The following is a 21677-nucleotide window of genomic DNA, read 5'->3' on the forward strand; positions in this document are numbered from 1 at the left end:
ATGATTTGCAGGAATAGGTTCACCCCACCTCAGATGTATGTTGCCCCAACACCACCATCATCCAAACACCCATAGTCCTTTACTCTAGGCCATTGGGCCCCCTCCCTCTTCTAGCCTCCATTCTGCTGTCATAGTTCTTGGGTTTGTTTTAGTTTAGTTTCGTTGGTTCCTTTTTTCACCCCCTATACACTCATTATATGAGTGAAATCATTTGTTATTTGTCTTTCTACTTCTGACTTATTTCACTTAGCATAATGCCTCCAGTTCCAACCATGTTGTCACAAATGGCACAGTCTTTTTAATGGCTGAGTAGTATTCCATTGTGTATGTATACCACACTTTCGTAACACACAGCTCTGTTGATGGGCATTTACAGTTTCCTTAACTTGACTATTATAAATAACTTGACTACTATAACTGCAAAGAACATAGGAGTGCATATGCCTCTACAAATGAATGATTTTGTATTCTTTGGGTAGATAACTCAGAGAAGAATTGCTGGATCATATGTTTGATCTATTTTTAATATTTTGAGTTTGTTTTCCATAGGGGCCAGACCAATCTACATTCCCACCAATAGTAGTATATGAGGGTTCCTTTTTTCCCACACCCCAAATGATACTTCTCTTGATAAATGTCTCACTTAATACAAACTGTGATTTTGAGATCTCATGAAAGCAACTCACCTGTGATCTTTGCTTCAAAAGTCTCCATGCATAACAGACTTCAGAGCTGAAAAGCTTTATGCCGCCTCCTGTCTGCACACATGTGAAGGGGTTAATAATGGCTATCAATTGTTTAAAAACATGAAAGTTCTAACTTTTTTGAAAAGTATAGAGAAAAAACCCACTAAACACATTTTATTAAGGCAATTATTAAACCACCCTGTGTTACATTCCTTGACATCAACACTCTAAAACAAGTTGGAAATGGTGGCTCAAAGTCCACCACTGAAAATTTTTTGTTTGAATTTTCTATATGTATCAAAAAATTCACCACTAAGTATACAATTTAGTAGCATTTGTAAACTGAAACTCTATACCTAGTTAATAAATTATATTGACCCTCCTCCCAGCCCTGTAATCGCTGTTTTCTTTCTCTATGAATGTTGTTTTAAGATCATCATATAAGAGGAACCATGCAATATTTGTCCTTTTGTGTTAATTTCACTCAGCATGATGTTCTCAAGGTCCAAGATGTTCTCAATATCAGAATTTTATTTTTTTAATATATATTTATTTAATATATATTTATTTATGCATACAAGAATCGGGATACAGGCCAGAGGTGTGGGGGGTGAGAGGATCACCAGAGACAGAGTGGGGAACAGAACAGGCAGACTGACTGAAATACACTGCTGAGGGGAGCAGCAGGTGAGACAGGAGAGGTCTGCTGAGTCATGTGGGTAGCTCCCCATCCAGGGATCGAACTCGTGCTTCAGTGGCTGAATATAGTAGCTTCATAGGCTGCGTCTTAACCCCTTGTGCCACCAGGGAGGCCCCAGAATTTTTTTTAAAGATTTATGCACAAAAGAGTTGGGGTGTAGGCCAGAGGTGTGGGGAAGGCGAGAGAATTCACCAGCCATAGAGTGGGGAGCAGAACAGATGGATTGACTGAAATACACTGCTAAGGGGAGCAGCAGATGAGACAGGAGAGGTCTGCTGCACCATATGTGGGTAGCTCCCTGGCTGGAGATCAAACTTGTGCTGCAGTGGTTTCTGATAGCTTCAGTTTGCTGAGACTTAACCTCTTGCACCACCAGGAAGGCCTAGAATTTTATTCTTTTTGAGAATGAATAGTATTCCATTTGAGGACTAGTATTCCAAGTTTGAGGACTAGTGCCCTGAGTAGTTGACTAGTAAATACTATTTTTTAAGCCATTTTTTTTTTTAAAGACTTATTTATTTGTGCATACAAGCACTGGGGTGTAAGCCAGAGGTGCGGGAGGTGAGAGGATTCACCAGAGACAGAGTGGGGAGCAGATCAGGCAGCTGTACTGAAATACACTGCTGAGGGTAGCAGTGGGCAAGTCAGGAGAGGTCTGCTGTGCCATATGGGTTGCTCCCTGGCTGGTGAGGGATCGAACTCCTGCAGTGGCTGGCAGCAGCTTGATAGAGCTGTCTTTAACCCCCGCGACACCAGGGAGGCCCTGTAAGTACTATTTTTAAAACTCTTTTCCCTATAATCTCTATATCACAGGTTTTTCTAGCCAAAGTACTCAGCCTTTATAATTTCCATTTGGGGAGGTAAATTTCAGTACTTTTTTTTTTTTTTAAGTTTATTTATTTATACATACATACATACATACATACAAGCACTGGGTACAGTCAGAAGCGCGGGACGTGAGAGAATTCACCAGAGCCAGAGTGGAGAGGAGAGCAGAGCAGGCAGACTGACCAAGTACACTGCTGAGGGGATCTGCGGGCGGCAGGAGAGGTCTGCGCGCCATGTGGGACCCTTGCCTGGTGGCCAGGGATCGAACCGGCGTTGAAGCGGCTGCAGCCAGCTTCACAACCCAGCGCTCAACTGCTGCGCCACTGGGGAGGCCCGTAAATCTCAGTTCTACCTACCATTATTAACAAAATATTTGTCCTATCAGAGACAAGATGAATATATTCAAAAATGTGCAATTAGTTCTTATAATGAAACTCTAGACTCATTTTCTTCAATTTCAGGTCTAAAAATTAACTCCCACTGATACAATTATTTGATATTGCTTAGAAATTCCGTGCTAGGGCCTCCCTGATGGTGCAAGGGGTTAAGATGCAACCTATGAAGCAATCCACAAGCACTGCAGCACAAGTTCGATCCCCAGCCAGGGAGCTACCCAAATGGCGCAGCAGACCTCTTCTAACTCACTGGCTGCTCCCCTCAGCAGTGTATTTCAATCTGCCTGTTTTGTTCCCCACTCTGTCTCTGGTGAATCCTTTCACTTCCCTACACTTCTGGCCTCTACCCTAGTTTTTGTATGCATAAATAAATAAATCTTGAAAGAAAAAAAAGAAATTCCATGCTAATTATACGTGAAAAGAGAAAAAACTCCATTTTTGTTGGAAATGCAATTGATATTCCTAAAAAATCCGAAGGAGTCAGCTTTTAAAAAATCCTGGCAGTATAAAAATGAAGTTAATAGAATCCTTATATAACCAGTCATAGCCAGCTGAAAAATAAGACATTCAATTTAAAACAATCAATACAGGGCCTCCCTGGTGTTGCAGGGGTTAGTCTCAGCACTATCAAGCTGTTCCCAGCCACTGCAGCTTGAGTTCTATCCCTGGCCAGAGAGCTGACCCACATATGGTGCACAGACCTCTCCTGTCTTGCCCACTGCTCCCCTCAGCAGTTTATTTCAGTAGATCTGCCTGTTCTGTTCCCCATTATCTGCGTGAATCCTCTCACCCCCACCTCAACCCCAGTTCTTCTATGCAGAAATAAACCTTTAAAAAGAAAAGAGTGATTCCATGCACTTTCACTTAGATTCTCCCAGAGAATTAACTATATTATTAAAATCAGGAAATTGACATTGGTGTATTCTGACGTCCCTTAGTTCTGTTTTGTCATGTGTAGATTCATTTATTCCCCATCACAATCAAGAGTCAGAAGTATGTCATTACAAATATCCCCCTCAAAAATGATTAAACCTTAATGGCTTCAGTTTAGAAAGCTGAGAAAATCATCCACATTTTCCTCTAACAATTATTTTTATTGTATTTCCCCAGTTATAATTACTGTGGACAGGGCCTCCCTGGTGGCACAGGGGTTAAAGGCCATGCTATCAAGATACTGCCAGCCACTGCAGCACGAGTTCAATCCCCAGCCGGCCAGGGAGCTGTCCACATGGCGCAGCAGACCTCTCCAGTCTCGCCCATCTGCTCCCCTCAGCAGTGTATTTTAGTAGATCTGCCTGTTCTGCTCCCCACTCTCTCTAATAAATCCTCTCACCGCCCTGCTCCCGCACCTCTGGCTTACACTCCAGTTCTTGTATGCATAAATAAATCTTTAAAAATATATATAATTACTGTGGACAATTATTTTTATGTCAGTGGGCATTTTCTTCACCTTTGATTTTACAAACCCCTAAATCAGAAGGTTGGATGCTGTAGAATTGTAGCAAGGTAATACTGCAGTTGCTCCCTCAGAAAGCTGCCTTTACAGTAGACCACTGGTTAAGATTGCTACATTTAAATACTGTCCTATAAAATGCAATGATCAGAATAAACCCACCTGTTTTTGTATAACTCAAAAAATTGTTTTCTTGTGAAGTTACAATATGCTATTGAAAAGTATATGCTATATTACTCATTGGTTATTTATATTCATCCCTTCAATAGGAGTGGGAATGTCACATATTCCCCTTTCACTTGATTACATTGACACCTTCTGGCTTACCCAGTTGTCTATTTCCTCTTTTTTTCCTGTATTTCCTGCTATGAAAGGTAGCATATTGAAAACCCTGGACTTACATCTTACTCTTACATCTTAATCTTTAACAAGTTATCTACCCTTTGAGTTGATGCCTCGGTAAAATGAGCTCCTCTCTGCTGTTGTCCAAGGTAGGACAGAAGACACAACTCAGCAAACACTTTAGACAGTTGACTACAGGAAAGCAGGACAGCTCAGCAAATTATCTAGCTTAAGTGATTTAGTTTTCTTCCTAAGGGAAAGGGAAAGTTTCAGTTATTAGACACACTGGATAACTTTTTAAAGTTTATTGAGAAAAATTTAAGATTTCCAGAAAAACTGTGCACTATACATTGATTTCTTACATCTTCAAACAAAACCAAATTCCCTTAGGTATTTGAACATATTCTGTATTCAGAAAAATCTATAAAAGTGTTACTGGGAAGAAAGGTTTTCTTCTACAAACTAGGTTCAGGTGGTTGCGGGGCTGGGTGGGGGGGGCGGGTGGTGCCTGTCAATTGACAGACAGGAGCAAAGCTTATTGTACATTTATGTGGGAGGAGCATGTTCTCAGGAATAGCTCTTTGAAGAGCCTTAAGTAAGGTCTTATATACTAGCTTAATGAGATAGGGGAGGAGGGTATTAAGTCTTTATTGGGAAAGATTGAATGGTTCTGCTAGGACTTATTTACACCCTTCCTGGGATTTCCTGATGCTAAGTCAGGTTCCTTCGTTACCAAAGGATCCCGTGGAAAGGGTATTTCAAAGCAGAACTGTTTTTTTCCTACTAATATATTCTCAGTTTAAAGTCGTCTTTATGGCATGCTGGTGGGGTCAGTCCCCTCCTTTCCATTTGAAAGCTGACATGAAGCTTCAGAGACAATGAGCCTTGTCAATTGCTGTGGAGAGACGACTGGAGTTAGGTGTTGGGAGGTAAGAGATCTGTACCTGGAAACACCACCACAGATAAAAACAAGGAACAAGAAGCCAAAAAACCCAAATACAAGCACATAGCTCCAGTTTTCACTCAACCAGTCCCCCATTCCTGAAATCCAAGCAAAGCTTTTTGGTTGCTTGGCTAGTTCTCGCAAACGATTGATTTTAGCATGTACTATTCCTGACTTGTTCACATAGAGGCAGCACTGCTTGCCAACCACTGCACAGCTTCTTTGTTCAGTAGCCTGTCTCTCCAGGTAACTGGGACTTTGCAGGACTGAGTCCCAATTAACTCCTGATTGGCATGCTTCTAAAATCTGTCGGGTAGCCATCAATTCTTTTTCCATTATTTCAGAAATTCCTTGAATTGCTTTTTTTTGTTGCTCAGCTCCCAAACTTGATATAATGCTTGCTAAACTGGTCTTACGATATGTGGGTGGAATGCCTATGGCATCTCGTTGGATTCGGCTTCGTGGTGCTACTTTATGTATGAAGGAGCCCAGGTTTGTAATTTGGCTAGCATTTAAAGCAGAATACTTGGTGACAGAAGGTGCCAGGTATCCAAGTCCACATCGCCCTGCCCACTTAGGTGGGAACTCTTTATATAACTTATTGCCACACAAAATAAAAAGACCGGAGTTGTTTATAGACAAGGACAGGGTGGAACCCATGCCCCGCTGGGTTGAAGCCTGGTATCCCTCTTGACCTCTGTCATTAGCTCTATTGACAGCCACACATCTCCAGTTCCCACGTGCCTCTGTCAGACTAGAAGAGCAGAACAGGTTGCGAAATATTTGGTAGAGAATCCCTTCTGTTCGGTTTGGGCAGCTATAGAGATGGGTGTCATTACCTGACCAGGTCATTCCAGAATTTTGGTCTATCCATTTGTAGTCTTTAGTATCAGGCACATGTACCAGAGGAACAGCTGAGCTGCTCCAGGTCCCATTTGTGTGGTCTGAGAACCAGGAATACTGTCCAGTGACTAGGCAAACATTCACATTATAATAATCACTCTTAGAACGATATGACATCTATAGATGGCTTGAAGATACCTTCTGCGGAATCAAACAGTAGTGTTTGATTACAGTATTGCTCTGGTATGTTACCCAAGAAAGGTCCATTGCCATTTTTATTTTCAATGCACAGAGAAAAATTTTCCTCCAATAGTCTCACCTGAATAAAAGATAAACCTTGAAGATCCCTGGAGATTTCCCAATGCCAAGTAACACTACCAGAGGAGGAAGCAGAGTGCTCTTCATACATCCACTGTCCAGAAACGGTCCACCAGGTGCTTACACTGGCAGGGACAAAAACTACTTCAGATTCTTCTGCGTTATCTAGATGCTGACATAACCAGCAATCAGATTGATTAGTTAAGGTGGCCAGGGTTTGGAAGACTGGTTTGAGCGGGTATAGGGGTTGTGCTAGAACTGCTGAAAAAGCAGTAAGGATCAGTTGAAGAAAGACACAGTTTGAAAGGGGGCCCATCGTAGAGGAACAGGGAGAACAGATTAAGATAAGCAACCACCAGCCAATCTTTCTGTAAACGAAAGGAGAAAGGGTTTCCTTTAAATTTCTGCCAGAGAATTTTCCTGATCAGTGGGAGGAGAGGTTTGAAGGGAAGAATGGAGAGGAAATTCTTGATCCGTGATCTTGGGTAAAGCTGTCTACTTCATGGCGTCGTCTGCTTCGGGAGCATGAGCAGGCTCTGGAAATCCTCACAGGGATGGCCTTCTAATTGTCATGGGACAACAATCTGTAGCCAGCTCGGTGTGTTACATATATCCAGGATTTATTTCAACAATATAGATGATTACTGCTGGTATTTCCTAGGGCCTCTTCAAATGAGGTGATAATATATGTTTTCTTCTAAAAGCTTTGGTGTTTACTCCAGCTCCTGGCAGAAAGGGATAACATAACCTGTCAGGGAAAACCATGCTTTATTCACATATTGACAACAGACTCCAAGCACATTAATTCTGCATACAACTAGTCCTATGTTGAATCGTCCACTTAAGTCCCCACAACACTCACCCAATCCAAGCATGGAAGTTGTAACAATACCCATGCCTACTGGGGGTGAAAATGACTTTAAATGGGGTCAGTTGGGCATAGCGTTAGTCTGTGGACCCTAGGATAGTGCTGCTGGTCATTTAACACTAGTTTCTAGGCAGATTTGCCCTAGTTTGTTTTTTTTTTCTTTTTTTTTAATTTATTTTTGTATATAAGAGTTGGAGTATAGGCCAGAGGTGCGGAGGTTGAAAGGATTCACCAGAGACAGAGTGGAGAGCAGAACAGGAGGACTGAATGAAATACACTGCTGAGGGGAGCAGTGGGCAAGACATGAGAGGTCCGCTGAACCATATGTGGATTAGCTCCCTGGCTGAGGGATCGAACTCAGGCCAATTGCAGCAACAGCACTGAGATTTAACCCCTTGGCCACCCAGAGTTCTTTTAATGTCTAGATTTTTATGTTTTACTTGCCCTAACGATTGGGATAAACAAGTAAATATCCCAGAGTCTTTATTAGCAGGTGATTTATTCTTTTTTAAAAAAAGATTTATTTATTTATGCATACAAGAACTGGGGTACAGGCCAGAGGTGCGGGGTGGGGCGGTGAGAGTATATTCACCAGAGACAGAGTGGGGAACAGAACAGGCAAATTGACCCAAGTACTGCTGAGGGGAGCAGCAGGTAGGTCTGCTACACCCTGTGGGTTGCTCCCTGGCCAGCCAGGGATTGAACCTGTGCTGCAGAGGCTGCAGACAGCTTCACAGGTTGCGGCTTAACCCTTTGCACCACCAGGTTTTATTCTTTAGAATTCTCATGCCTGATTTATTCCTAAGAATGCTCCCGCAAATAAAATTACAAAAGAAAATAAGGATGTACATTCTCTAAAATCTGGATGAGGAAGAGTTTTCTAAATAAAAAATATGAAAGTCAAAGAAAAAGATGAAATACTTGAGATTAAAATATTTGAAATTTGGTGAGTCAAAAACAATAAAACTGGACTATATAATTAAAAAAAAAATCCAAGCAAGAAACAATCCGTTAATTTACAACTGTCGTACAGCAACATATCCTGTTGAACAGTGCTAGCATTGTCTAGCTACTAAACGTGCCAACAATAACCAGAAGGTGGGCCTCGCTGGTGGCTCAAGGAGTTAAGACACAACCTATGAAGCTGTCCGCAGCCACTGCAGAAGAAGTTCGATCCCTGGCCAGGGAGCTACCCACATGGCACAGCAGACCTCTCGTCTCGCCCACTGCTCCCCTCAGCAGTGTATTTCAGTCAGTCTGCCTGTTCTGTTCCCCACTCTGTCTCTGGTGAATACTCTCACCTCCATATCTCTGGCCTGTATCCCAGTTCTTGCATGCACAAATAAATATATCTTTAAAAACAAAACCAGAATGTGAAGAGACAAAGGACGTTAGTCTACAATGTGGGTCTGAGAACTCCCTGGGATATACTGGTCACCTCTAGAAACCTGGTGATTTACAGGCAGTGCACTGGGAAGTAATTCGGTCAGAAATGTTGTGGCTCTCAGGGCAGAGCCAACTGTGCTTTAGCACCCCATCATTCCATTTGCACACATGTCCCATCTGATGGGGGTTTGTACAAATCCAAAAGGTCAAAGGATGGGGGCTACCAAAATTTCAGCTGGTCCAAGGTATAATATATCTGACATACAGTGTCCTTTTAGTTACTTCCTTTTAGGTTGCGGGGCATTAATCTAATAGCTAGTAATATTGTTAGGGGGGAAAGATGTCCTGAGCTAATTCCATACAGGCTTTGCCATTTGGGATTCCAGATCAGCAGATCGGGTAGGACGCATTTAAGACTTTATCTCCCACTTTTCTCCCTGAGCTGTACATTTCCTCATTTGCCCTTCCCTCGTAAATAAACCTCTTATTAACCTTTTTTTGTGTGCCTGCAGTAGAGTATTAATAAGTCCCTTAAAGCATGCGGGTGAGGACCCACAGTTAGGCACCCCGTTTTGTATCGGGGCTGCCCTGTAACATTATCAGTCAGGGATAAAGGTGGGGGGGAAAGCTGGGTAGAGAACAGATGGGGCATGTGTGTACAGGGTGTGTTCATCAGCAGCCACCCTCAGTAGCTTTGTTAGTCTTATCATTTCCTATAGATGTTGTATCAAGTTTCCTTGGTATGTGTTGGGCAGTGAACAATAGCAATTGCAGTAAGATAAGCAGCCAAGGAGAGGGAAGCAATTCCTTGCTGTAGGGTAAAGAAAATATCAGGCTTTTCTGCCCTTCCGCCATCAGGCTAGATGATGGATCCTTGTCCTGAATGCATGCCTGATGGCGGGCACCTGGAATAGGGTGGGCATAGGTAGATGGGATTCAGCTGAGCTAAGACTGTGCTTTTAAAGGGCGGCGTCATGGGGACGCCAGTAGCAGCAGTAGAAGCCGAAGCCGAAGCCGAAAGAGAAGCCGAGAAGCAGCAGAACGAACGCCAGACAGCCCAGATAGAGTGAAGACTTGCTGGGGGCTGGGAGGCCTACCAGCCTCCCACCCCCCAGCCAGCACCCCTGCCTGCCATATGCCTGGTGAACCCCAATAAAAGACCTGCAAAAACCCACTAAGGACTCTGACTCCTCCTTTACCCGGTCTGCATGGGATCAGAAAACCTGCACTGTGTCCATTCCTGGCCCTTACACTTGCCCACTGGTAGGAGGCCCTGCAGAGGTCAAGTATCTGTGGCCCTTCCAAAGTGTGCCAACAGCATGACAGGTTTAGCTACACTGTACACGGTATACATTCTCTTGTGCCAATGTATACGTTCTAGTAAGAGCTATGAGCTTGGCAGCTGAGCTGATTTTATGGTGGACAAACTATGGTTAGTCAGTTCCCGTAAAAATTTCATTTACAAGAGCCATCACAGATCAGAACAAGCCTGGACTTCTTATCTTCCCGTGTTTTAAAACCATCTCTACGGTTCTAAGGCAATCCTATGGAAGGAGGTTTCATTTTTTCCTCATTAGGGAAGGTAATAGTGTAGCTGAATTTGGAGTATTACAGGTACAGATGATGGAGAGATTAATTAACAAGGCCTGTTCACAGGTGGTATGCTTTAAGTAGAAAAGTGCTGTTTAAGGGCCTGTAAGTGCTAACACATCAGGGGAAACCTGTGTAAGGGTACTACCGGCTTTGTCAAAGGATGGCAGCTGTGGTTACTGCACCTAGGCATAGGACATGCCTGATGCCAGTGTCTAACTGACATAAGGAATATTCTATGGGATGCATCTGAAATCAAGGTTTGTTCTAGAATACTGCAGTTATCCCACTGTCCTCATGGCAATATTGGCATAAAGGTTTGCTCAAACCGGCAAATCTCGGGGCTAGGTGTGGACAACGCTAATTTCAGCGCTTCAAAAGGCAGCCAAGACCCCAGTGAAGGGTTGTGTGATTATGTCGGAGAGCAGGCTGCAAATGGTCTGGCAGGGACAGCAAAAGCCAGCACCCTGTCTTTGGGAGAGGGATGGAAAAAACTGATTCAAGGTGTTTTGGGGGTAGTTCCTGAGTACCCCAATAGAAATCACGGTGGAGTAGGTAACCAGTTTCTACGCAGGCAAGTCTGGCTTTTCAGGCTTTATGATCTTTGCCTTAGTCTTTATGCCATGTGAGGGCTGCTCTGTCCTGCAACGATTCACTTTATCTGAATCTACCATCAATGCAAAGGTTAAGTCTGAATTCACCACTCATGCTCTGAGCTGTGCGAAAATGATACAAAAGTGCTTAAACTGAAAAGAAAATTTTCCCGTTTCAGCTGTGACTCCAGACAGGATCCAGAGAGGAGTTTTATAAGCCCCTCTATGGGTTTTTTGGAGACTTACTTTACCCTCCTGTGTTAGCCTCTTAAAGCACTGCATCAACCTTAAAAGGTCACAGGAAAAGGCAATCGGGGTTCATATATACAAAAATATAGAATACATAAACTTCTTTAGTTCTTGCACGCCTCTCTCGTTAACTTCCACAGATTTCAGAAAGTTTTTTTTTTAAAGTTGGAAAATCCACTATTATAAAACTTTTCTACCGGGAGAAGCTTCATCATCAACCCCTCCCCGCCCCCCCCCACCCCCACCCCCCCCCCCCCCCCCCCGGCGCCCACCGGGCGCCATCGACCGCGCGCACAGGACGGCGGCTCCTTCATGCTCACTCCAGGACAGGGACATACCTGCGCTCAGAGCCAGGACGCAGAACCCGCGCAGACGCCACTGACAGGCTCCCCGGGCCTACGGCGAGTCTGGGTCCCGAACACGCCACAGGTGGCCGCGGCTGTGCGGGGAAAACTGGGCGCAAACCCGTGAGCATCTCTCCGGCCGCCCGCGGGCCAGCGCAGAGAGGGCGCGCGGCTCCAGCGCCGCACATGGCCCCGGGCCGCGCACCCCCGCCCGCCCCCGCCCGCCGCTGGACCCCTAGATTTTGGCCGCCCGGAGCAGCGGAGCTCTGGGCGGCAAACTCAAGGGCACGGGAGGTGGACCCCAACTCAACCTGGACCGCACAGTCGGCCAGGCGCCCCCCTCGGCTGGACACCCGGGCGCGCGCACCGCCCCCCCTCCGCGGGACCCAAGTCTGCGGCCCGGCGGGAAGCGGGTAACCCTAGAGGGCAGGGCCGGGCGGGGCAGGGGGATGGCGAGGAGGCAGGCAGCCAGACTCCGGGCAGGGGGGCGGGGGAAGGCGGGGCGGGAGGAGGACCACCCTCCAGAGGGCCGGTCCCCGGGAAGGTTGAGGCCCGCCTTTGATACCCAGGTACCTCTCGGTGCTGCTGCCTTTTAGTGTGGCGGGAGGGCCACGCGGAGAATCCATGTTGGCGCCTCTGCTGGCCAGGGCAGGTGAATATCGTGCCTCTCTGGCACCATCCATATCGTGAATCTGGTACAGGGCAACCCCGATACAAAACGGCGTGCCTGACTGTGGGTCCTCACCTGCGCGTAAAAGGACTTTTAATACTCTCCTGCAGGCACACACAAAAGGTTAATAAAAGGTTTATGTACAAGGGAAGGGGAAACGAGGAAATGTACAACTCAGGGATCTAGTTCTCTTGGTTCGAGATTTCTTCCATCCGGACCCCATTCAGCGTCCTGTTCATGACCGGCACACAGCCTGCTATTGACAGAATCCTGAACTGTTCTCCCTTCACCGCATTTCCATTCATTTTGAGTGACTACTATGTGTCACGTGCTCTTTTAATACTTAAACGGAACAGAGGCCTGGGGCTGACATTCCAATGGAAAACAAACAAACAAAAAATCAAGATGTAAACATAAAAGATGATGTGGGGGAGGCCTCCCTGGTGGCACAGGGTTAAAGGCTCAGCGCTATCAAGCTGTAGCCAGCCGCTGTGACATGAGTTCAATCCCCAGCCAGGGAGCTGACCCACATGGCTCAGTAGACCTCCTGTCTCACCCGCTGCTCCCCTCAGCAGTGTATCTTAGTAGAGCCACCTGTTCTGCTCCCCACTTTGTCTCTGGGGAATCCTCTCACCCTGCCCCCACACCTCTGGCCTACAGCCCAGTTCTTGTGTGCATAAATAAATAAAAATAGAAAAATGATGTAAAAATATATAAAAGAAAATAAAAATAGAAAAATAAATAAATAAAAATAAATCTTTAAAAGAACGACTTAGGATGATAAATGCTCATGAACAAGCATTTATTACAAGTTGAAGTACTAAATAGCAAACAGTTATTCCTGTGAACCAATGTCCCTCTTTCCACTAAGAAACACAGAAACAAAACTCATTATGACTAGTGTTACTGGGCTGTTTTGGAAAATATATTTCACTGTAGAAATGACTAAATCTGATGAATGACTCTTTTCCAGGAGTGATGGCTGGTTGGCCCCCTGCATTCCTGTGTAGGGCCCTACTTGTTTCATATTTGATGGCGCAGAGGAGACAAAGATGGACAAACACCATCACCCCCATGCAGGACACCCGGTCCGCAGTCCTGGTGGCTGGCACTAGTGAGAGGATCATCATGTAGAAATCTCACTGCTGTGGGCATGGGACAGTGATCGTCACACACTTCAGCTCCTCAGTGCTCCTCTCTTTTGACTCTGAGTGGCCCCCTAGCCTGCCCCATTATTCCTGTGCTGCGTGCTAGAGACCTTTCCCCTCTGCGGTTCCAGACTCCCTGGCCTCCATAGCCCTCCCCAGGGACATTATTTTATTTTATTTTATTTTATTTTATTTTATTTTATTTTATTTTATTTTATTCTATTCTATTCTATTATTTTATTTTATTTTATTATTTTATTTTATTTTTTGTCTCTTGACTGACTTCCTCTCTCTATTGTTTGCTCTTCTTTTGTCTGGCTCAAGATACGGTTTTTTTTTTTTTTTTTTTTTTTTTTATCAAGCTCTTGAGAGCTTTTCTTCTGTTTGACCAAAATGCTTTTGTCTTTGATCGTGGATTATGACATCAGAAGGATGATGGCTTATGAGAACTTAGGTTTTATTTTTTTTATTTATTTTTTTTTTGAGTATGTATATTCTTTTTTTTTTTTTATTAGATAATAAATTTTATTGTTATATTCCCCATACAATTGCAGCGCCCCCATTCTGACTCCAATCCCTCCCCTCCCGCCCCTGCCCCCCTAAAAGTGTCTCTGGTTCATAGTTTTTTGTTGATTTTGATTTTCATTTTCTTATAGTTATTCATTTTCCTGGTCCCTTATTTAAGTTTTCTAGATTCCTGCTATGAGTGAGACCATCCGGTATTTTTCTTTTTCTTTTTGGCTTATTTCGCTGAGCATGATCCCTTCCAGCGCCATCCATGTTGCTGCAAATTGCATGTGTTTATCTTTTTTGAATGCTGAGTAATATTCCATGGTATATATGTACCACATCTTCTTGATCCAGTCATCTATTTTTGGGCATTTGGGTTGTTTCCAAAGCTTAGCTATTGTAAACAGTGCTGCTATAAACATAGGGGTGCAGGTGTTCTTTGGAATTGATGTTTCTGTGTCCTTTGGGTAAATACCTAGGAGTGGAATTGCTGGATCATATGGAAGCTCTATGTTTAGTAGGTCCAGAAATCTCCACACAGCTTTCCACAGTGGTTGGACCAGTTTGCACTCCCACCAACAGTGCAGAAGAGTTCCTTTTTCTCCACACCCTCGCCAACATTTGTTGTTGCTAGTTTTTTTAATATGTGCCATTCTCACTGGTGTAAGATGGTATCTCATGGTAGTTTTGATTTGCATTTCCCTGATGACAAGTGATGTTGAACATTTTTTCATATGCCTGTTGGCCATTTGCATTTCCTCTTCAGAGAAGTTTCTTTTTAGCTCTTCTGCCCATTTTTTGACTGGATTATTTTCTTTGTTGTTGTTGAGTCTCATCAGCTCTTTGCAGATTTTTGTGATCAGTCCTTTATCATTAGTGTTGGGCGCAAAAATGTTCTCCCAGTTGGTGGGGTTTCTCTTTGTTTTTGTTATTGTCTCTTTTGCTGTGCAGAAGCTCTTTAATTTGATGTAGTCCCAGCTGTTTATCTTCGCCTTCACTATCACTGCTTTGGGTGATGTGTCTGTAAAGATGTCTTTGATGTGCAAATCACGTAGTGTTTCGCCTATATTTCCTTCTATATATTTTATGGTTTCAGGTCTTATGTCTAATTCTTTAATCCATTTTGAGTTGATTTTTGTGTATGGTGTGAGGTAGTGGTCAAGCTTCATTCTTTTGCATGTAGCGACCCAGTTTTCCCAGCACCATTTATTGAACAAACTTTCTTTGCTCCAATGCATAGTCTTTGCTCCTTTGTCAAAGATTAGTTGACCATAAATCTGTGGGTTTATTTCTGGATTTTCTATTCGATTCCATTGGTCTGTATGTCTGTTCTTGTTCCTATACCATGCAGTTTTGATGATTATGGCTTTGTAGTATAGTTTGAAGTCTGGGAGTGTGATGCCTCCATTCCCTTCTTTTTTTTTCAGGAGAGCTTTGGCTATTCGGGGTTTTTTGTGATTCCATATGAATTTCATCAATAATTGTTCTATTTCTTTGAAGAATGACATTGAAATTTTGATTGGAATAGCATTGAATCTGTATATTGCTTTTGGAAGGATGGCCATTTTAATAATGTTTATTCTTCCAATCCATGAGCAGGGGATATCTCTCCATTTCTTTGTGTCTTCTTCTATTTCTTTTAACAGTGTTTTATAGTTTTCTTTGTATAGGTCCTTTACCTCTTTTGTTAGATTTATTCCCAAATATTTGATTTTTTTTGTTTCAATAACGAAAGGGATGGTTTTTTTGATTTCTTCTTCTTCAGATTTATTGTTTGTGTATAGGAAGGCTACTGACTTTTGCGTGTTGATTTTGTATCCTGCCACTTTACTGAACTGATTGATGAGTTGAATTAGCTTTTCTGTGGAGTTTTTGGGGTTCTCTATGTATAATATCATATCGTCTGCAAATAGTGATAGTTTGACTTCTTCTTTTCCTATTTGGGTTCCTTGGATGTCTTTCTCTTGTCTTATTGCCCTGGCTAGGACTTCCAGTATTATATTGAAAAGCAGTGGTGAGAGTGGACATCCTTGTCTTGTTCCAGATCTTAATGGAATTGCTTTCAGCTTTTCACCATTGAGAATGATACTGGCTGTTGGCTTGTCATAGATGGCCTTTATGATGTTAAGGTATGTTCCTTGTATCCCAAGAATTTCAAGGGCTTTTATCATGAATGGGTGTTGCACTTTGTCGAAAGCTTTCTCAGCATCTATTGATATTATCATATGGTTTTTATATTTCTTTTTGTTGATGTGTTGGATAACGTTGATTGATTTTCGGATGTTAAACCATCCTTGTGTCCCTGGAATGAATCCTACTTGGTCGTGGTGAATTATCTTATGGATACATTGTTGGATTCTGATGGCTAAAATTTTATTGAGGATTTTTGCATCAGTGTTCATTAGGGAGATTGGCCTGTAGTTTTCCTTTTTTGTGTTGTCTCAAGATACGGTTTTAACTGCAACTTACACAGTGTTTGCTAACGTTGACTCACCCTCTCATTTCTGTGTTTATTTCATCGATTTCTCTTCTCCCCCTTTAAATTTACATTTCATTTTCCCCAAGCTAATTTTACGCAGTAAGATAGGTATGTTTTCCCAAATACAATTGAGTAAGGCCAGGGGTGAAGGGAATGATGATTGTGAAATCAAGTACAAAGAGGCAAATTTTCTGCTCAATCTTTGGGAGCCATGGCCTCATGCTGGGAGGGGAACCGTCAGTGCTGAGAAGCTTCCATGTGCCCCGCACTGTGGGAGACCTGATGGTCATTAGATTGTGTGGGGTGGGGGGAACCAAACATAAAACTTATCCTTGTAGAACTTTCATTCTTAGGGGTAAGACAGGCATTGGTGCCAGAATCATAGCCAAAGGTAAGGTTATTGCTTAACAAGAGGTAAAATGGAGGTCAAAGACTCAGCTGTGAGGTTGAATAGGAATGATTTAAGCAGAAAATGAAAGATGGGTTTATGGGATAAAGGAGGGATGCTTGGGGTATAAATCCAGGCAGAGGGAAGAGCAAAGGCTGTGTGATCTAAGGAAGATTTTCACGCATATTTGGGAACGTAGAACAGCTGCTTTGACTTTTTCACCAAAACCCCACGAGTTAGGGGTGGGGAGAGATAAGGGAATAGCACGACATACACTGGGCAGCAGGGAGGATGTGGAGGAGACGCTGGTGTTTGCCAGTCCACACTAGACCTTGTGGTCCTTGTCACAAATGCCCACAAGTGATAGTCATTGATAATGTGCTATTAAATGCATGTCAGTAAAAAGTGGATGTTTGCAAAGGTGCTGTGTGTTCAGGCCGGCTTGTAAAAGATAATAAAAGCTAAACTTCATTGCACACTTTCTATATTCACTGTACTTCTTTCACTGCCTACACTGATTATCTCACCTGATCCTTTCAGCTAACTACTGGGTTTGCACTGGAGAGTCCACACATTGCTATTACTTTGTGAGTGCTGTTCTATTCCCAGTCTAATAGTATAGATGGTGAGTTTATTGCAAAATCTAAGTACATGCAAAGAGGGTAGCAGCTAGTGGCTCAAGTTCCACCCCAACACTGGCAAACAAACCACAGACTCAGGGAAGGAAACACAACCCATGACTGCAATGACCAGGTGGTAGACACAGGATGGCAGCATGGAATTCTCAATTCCTGTCACTTTGAAGTTGTTTTTCCCTACAAGTGTCTGTGAGATTTAATGCACAGCTCTTTAAAATCCAGAATCCTATTATGGCTACCATAATAGAAATTGCATGTTGACCAGTTGAATCTAAACCATAGTGACTGCTGTCCAAAAGCATTTGATAATATTGGATTTTTAAATATTGCTTTTACTTTTCAAAGGTGATTTAAAATGATTACATGTTATCTGGTATGCTTGGCATCCACTGTATTTTGTAAAACTACTATATACATTGTATTTGGTTAGTCTGTTAAACTAATTAGCATCAGGTAGCACAATTGTAAGTACAGTCTATACAAACTATTTAATTCTATCAAAGAAAACTGAGAGAGGAGATCGACCTGCTTCTTCTGTAGCACAATTTTAATGAGACTTCTTGAGTTGAGTCCTGTTCTACAACAAAAAAGGTACACAAACCTGCAGCTTCTATTTCTGGCTCTACAATAGGCTATGCTATTATAGCCAGCGCAAGATGGAACCTGTTAACTTTTTTCCCATCTGCAAAATGTGGGCAATGCTTTTAGTCTTTTTCACAGGAGTGGCAGGATTAATGAGCATCACAATTGACCTTGACTTGTTTTGTAACTGCAAAAGCATTTTCATTGCCATATTTTCATGAAAAATGAAAATCTGCTAGGTTGTTTTTCCTGATGCATTACTATTAAGCTAAAATATTAAAATCTGGAATATGTACTTTATTAGCTGCTCTATAAATTTCACATTTTCAAATTTAAACAAGGGAAAATAAGGGGTTCCTGGTGGCGCAAGGGGTTAAGGCGCAACCTCTGAAGCTATCTGCAGCCACTGCAGCACAAGTTTGATATCTGGCCAGGGAGCTACCCACATGGTGCAGCAGACCTCTCTTGGCTTCTCCTGCTCCCCTCAGCAGTGTATTTCACTCAGTCTGCCTATTCTGTTCCCCACGCTCTCTCTGGTAAATCCCCCACACCTCTGGCCTGTACCCCAGTTCTTGTATGAATAAATAAATAAATCTCTTTTTAAAAAAGGAGAATAATAATTAAAAAAATAAATAAATAAAAAAGGAGAATAAGATAAATCTTTTAAGTGATCATCAAAACAGTAGGAAGGAAGTGAACGGGTTGTCTCTAAATAGAGGTCTACTTGTTTTTTTTCCAAAATGGCACTCTATTTTCAGTAATGTTAGCAAGAGTATCTAGAGTACATTATTAAAGCCTATGTTGAACGCGGCTGAGTTGCTGGAGAAAAAATCATGTCAGAAGTAAATTGGTGTGTCAAGGTGTGGCATCTATGGAAGTTTATATGTCAGCCAGTTGAGAAGTTCGGAATAATGTGATCTTGAGTAACTCTTGATCCCTCTGAGATGTTTCCATCAATCCCATTCCTGACTCTGGGGGGCCTGCATTTGATGGCAGGTAAATAAGAAAACATTCTTAAGCTTGGTGATTGCAGGGTTCCAGCTAGCAAGAAGATTCTCTTATCCATACTAGGTGACTGTTACTGGTCTACCTCACTGTGGGCAAGCAGTTTTTATTTCAATAATTGTGATTTTTTTTAAAAGCTTTATTTATTTATGCATACAAGAATTGGGGTACAGGTCAGAAGTGTGGGAGGTGAGAGGATTCACCAGAGACAGAGCAGGGAGCAGAACAGGCAGACTGACTGAAATATACTGCTGAGGGGAACAGCGAGCAAGTCAGGAGAGATCTGCTGCACCATGTGGGTATCGCTCTGTCTGGCAGGGGATCGAACTCATGCTGCAGAGGCTGCGGATTGCTTCAAAGTGCTGTGCTTAACATCTTGCGCCACCAGGGAGGCCCATGATTTGTCTTTGAAAGACAGACTCCAGGCCAGATGCACAAGGAATAAAATCAAATATAGTTGACCCTTGGACCACATGGGTTTGAACCACCCCAGATAACTTCTATGAGGATTTTTTTTCCCCCTATGGGCCATTATGAACTCATGATTTCAGCTAACCCCAGATGTGGGTTGTTGGTTGAATCCATCCAGGTGGAACTTGCAGATGTGGAGGGTCAGCTACATGTCATACTTGGATTTTTGAAAGGAATGGTTTGGGAGCTGGGGAGTGGGCATCCCTAAATCCAGCATCATTAAATAAAATATTGAGCTGATTGAGGGGAAGTGTTTGATTCTCACTCCTATAGATTCCAGATTTAAGGATTTTCAAAAGAATGAATCTGTTTATTCTCTCTTCTTCATTCTTTGAAGAAGGAGGAGCTTGTCCTCTTATTGGTGACCTCTGCTGATCTGTAAGAGCTAGTGTGAATTCTGCTTTCTGCAAATGAGTCCATTAAACATGTTTGCTTCTTACTTCTAGCCATGCTATTGTTGATGCTTTTTATCTGGACTTGGGGATGGCTTTTCCATAAAAAATGAAGACAATCCCTATTTATAAGATTTCCCCCCAAGTCAATTCTTACTTCATTCCACTAATTCAGAGGAGACACCACCCTCTTTATATACGATCATATTCAGATGAAATGGGATTAATGAATATTTTGTCTTTTGGTCTTACATACATTTTTCTATTCTATATGGCAGCGGCTTTAGAAGTGAAGAGTGAACGGGAAAAGTGTAACATTTTACATTTGACCTTTCCGACTGTTAATGTTAACTAAGCCTGTGAGCTATATGAAACCATGTCTTTAGCTCTAGTACAGTAGCTAACACATATTTGAGGCTCAGTGAATATTTGTTGACTGAACGATTACATTCAGGGTATTTTCATTGAAACACTTAAAAAACATTTTTGGGTATTTTTTGCCCTTAATCAAATTCCAATACCATAGTAGGCTAGTAGAGGTGATCTCTGCCAGTCTTAGGGGTCTTACCAAACTCCTTTTGGGATAGAACCACCCATCTTAGAGGTCAAGGTGTTAGGGGGAAAGGATGTCCTGAGCTAATTTCATGCAGGCTTTGTGGACCCCACCCCCACTCCAGACCAAAGCCATCAGGACATTGGGAAAGACAAATCCCGTCACCACCAAAGGGAAGGTGGCTGGGACTTGAGGGTGGAGCTAAGCAGCCAGGTTTGGTATAAAAACCAAACACGTGGGCCTTGGGGTCTCTCGCTCTTTCGCTCGCCTCCTGGCTTCACGGCTCCTGACTCGCCGCCAGCTCTCAGAGTGCCAGCTCTTAGAGTGCCATTTGGGATTCCAGATCGTAGAATCAGGTAGGACTCATTTGAAACTTTGTCTCCCACTTTTCTCCCTGAGCTGTACATTTCCTCATTTCCCCTTCCCTTGTAAATAAACCTTTTATTAACCTTTCACGTGTGCCTGCAGTAGAGCACTGATAAGTCCTTTTAAGCGCGCGGGTGAGGACCCACAGTCAGGCACCCCGTTTTGTATCGGGGCTGCCCTATAACAATGGGTGTGCAGAAATTAGCACATTTTTAAGCATTTATCACACAAATGAAGTCACTACCACCTTAGCCTGGATCTCATTAAACACAAAATACATAAAAATGAAATCTCCCAGGCTAACTCTGGATGGGAAGAGCTGAAAGTCCATCCTGTACACTGATTACACAGGAAATGATGTCAGTTTTCTGGGACTGATGGAGGACAAGAATAGAAAAACTGAAAAGGAGGCCTGCACAAGACCAGAAACCTACTTCACAAAATGCCAAGAGCTGGAGGTGGGGATAGAAAGGATTAGCACAGCCATTGACCCAGCTATAGAAACCCAGACTTAAGATCCAAGCAGGTATCAGACTGCTGCAGGGAGTGTCGAGAGCACGGGCCCAAGGGTAAAGATATGGAGATTGAGCCCAACAGACCCCAAAGGCAAAGATATGGAGATTGAGCTGAGCCCTTCCTTTCAGATTCTGTGTAGTTATCCAAAATCAGCAACTAACCTAAGGCTCACAAGACTGTATAGGGCAGCAATCCCACTGCCCACCTGTGACTATGCAGGTATTTCCTTTTGTTACAGGGCAGGGAAAGGGGCAGTCCAAACCCTGCAAACCTACCTATTCTAAATGGGTTCTGCCATCCGCTGCATCAACACAAAACATATGAGACTTTAATGAGAAGGAACGTTAATACAATTAGGAAACAATACAGAAAAGGCAAAGAATATAGTTTCTAAATGAAGCACCCAAAGTTACCCATCCCC

General features: G+C 43.0%; 1 protein-coding gene and 1 non-coding gene across 3 annotated transcripts; both read right to left on the reverse strand.

Moving 5' to 3' along the window:
* Nucleotides 1–4738: 4738 nt before the first annotated feature.
* On the reverse strand, nt 4739–11674 carry ERVMER34-1 (endogenous retrovirus group MER34 member 1, envelope). 2 transcript variants are annotated; one of them, XM_037529275.1, is made up of 2 exons: nt 11533–11674; nt 4739–7233 (listed from the first exon to the last, which is right to left on the reverse strand). In XM_037529275.1, the coding sequence occupies exon 2, from the start codon at nt 6365–6367 to the stop codon at nt 5216–5218; it is 1152 nt and encodes a 383-aa protein (XP_037385172.1). In that variant the 5' UTR covers nt 6368–7233; nt 11533–11674; the 3' UTR covers nt 4739–5215. The 2 variants fall into 2 exon arrangements, with proteins under 2 accessions (XP_037385172.1, XP_037385171.1); XM_037529274.1 differs by having other exon boundaries at nt 4739–7256.
* Nucleotides 11123–11244, reverse strand: LOC119230231 (small nucleolar RNA SNORA26). The gene has a single exon (XR_005121693.1). It is a non-coding gene; the product is annotated as a small nucleolar RNA SNORA26 (small nucleolar RNA).
* Nucleotides 11675–21677: the final 10003 nt, after the last annotated feature.

Source organism: Talpa occidentalis, unplaced genomic scaffold (assembly GCF_014898055.3).
Source record: "Talpa occidentalis isolate TD23 unplaced genomic scaffold, MPIMG_talOcc4v2.1 talOcc4.6, whole genome shotgun sequence".
NCBI classification, from domain to species: domain Eukaryota; kingdom Metazoa; phylum Chordata; class Mammalia; order Eulipotyphla; family Talpidae; genus Talpa; species Talpa occidentalis.

What these genes read in the sequence shown, in the direction of transcription:
- ERVMER34-1 (XM_037529275.1), bottom strand. Translation starts at nt 6,367, where the DNA reads ATGTCATATCGTTCTAAGAGTGATTATTATAATGTGAATGTTTGCCTA.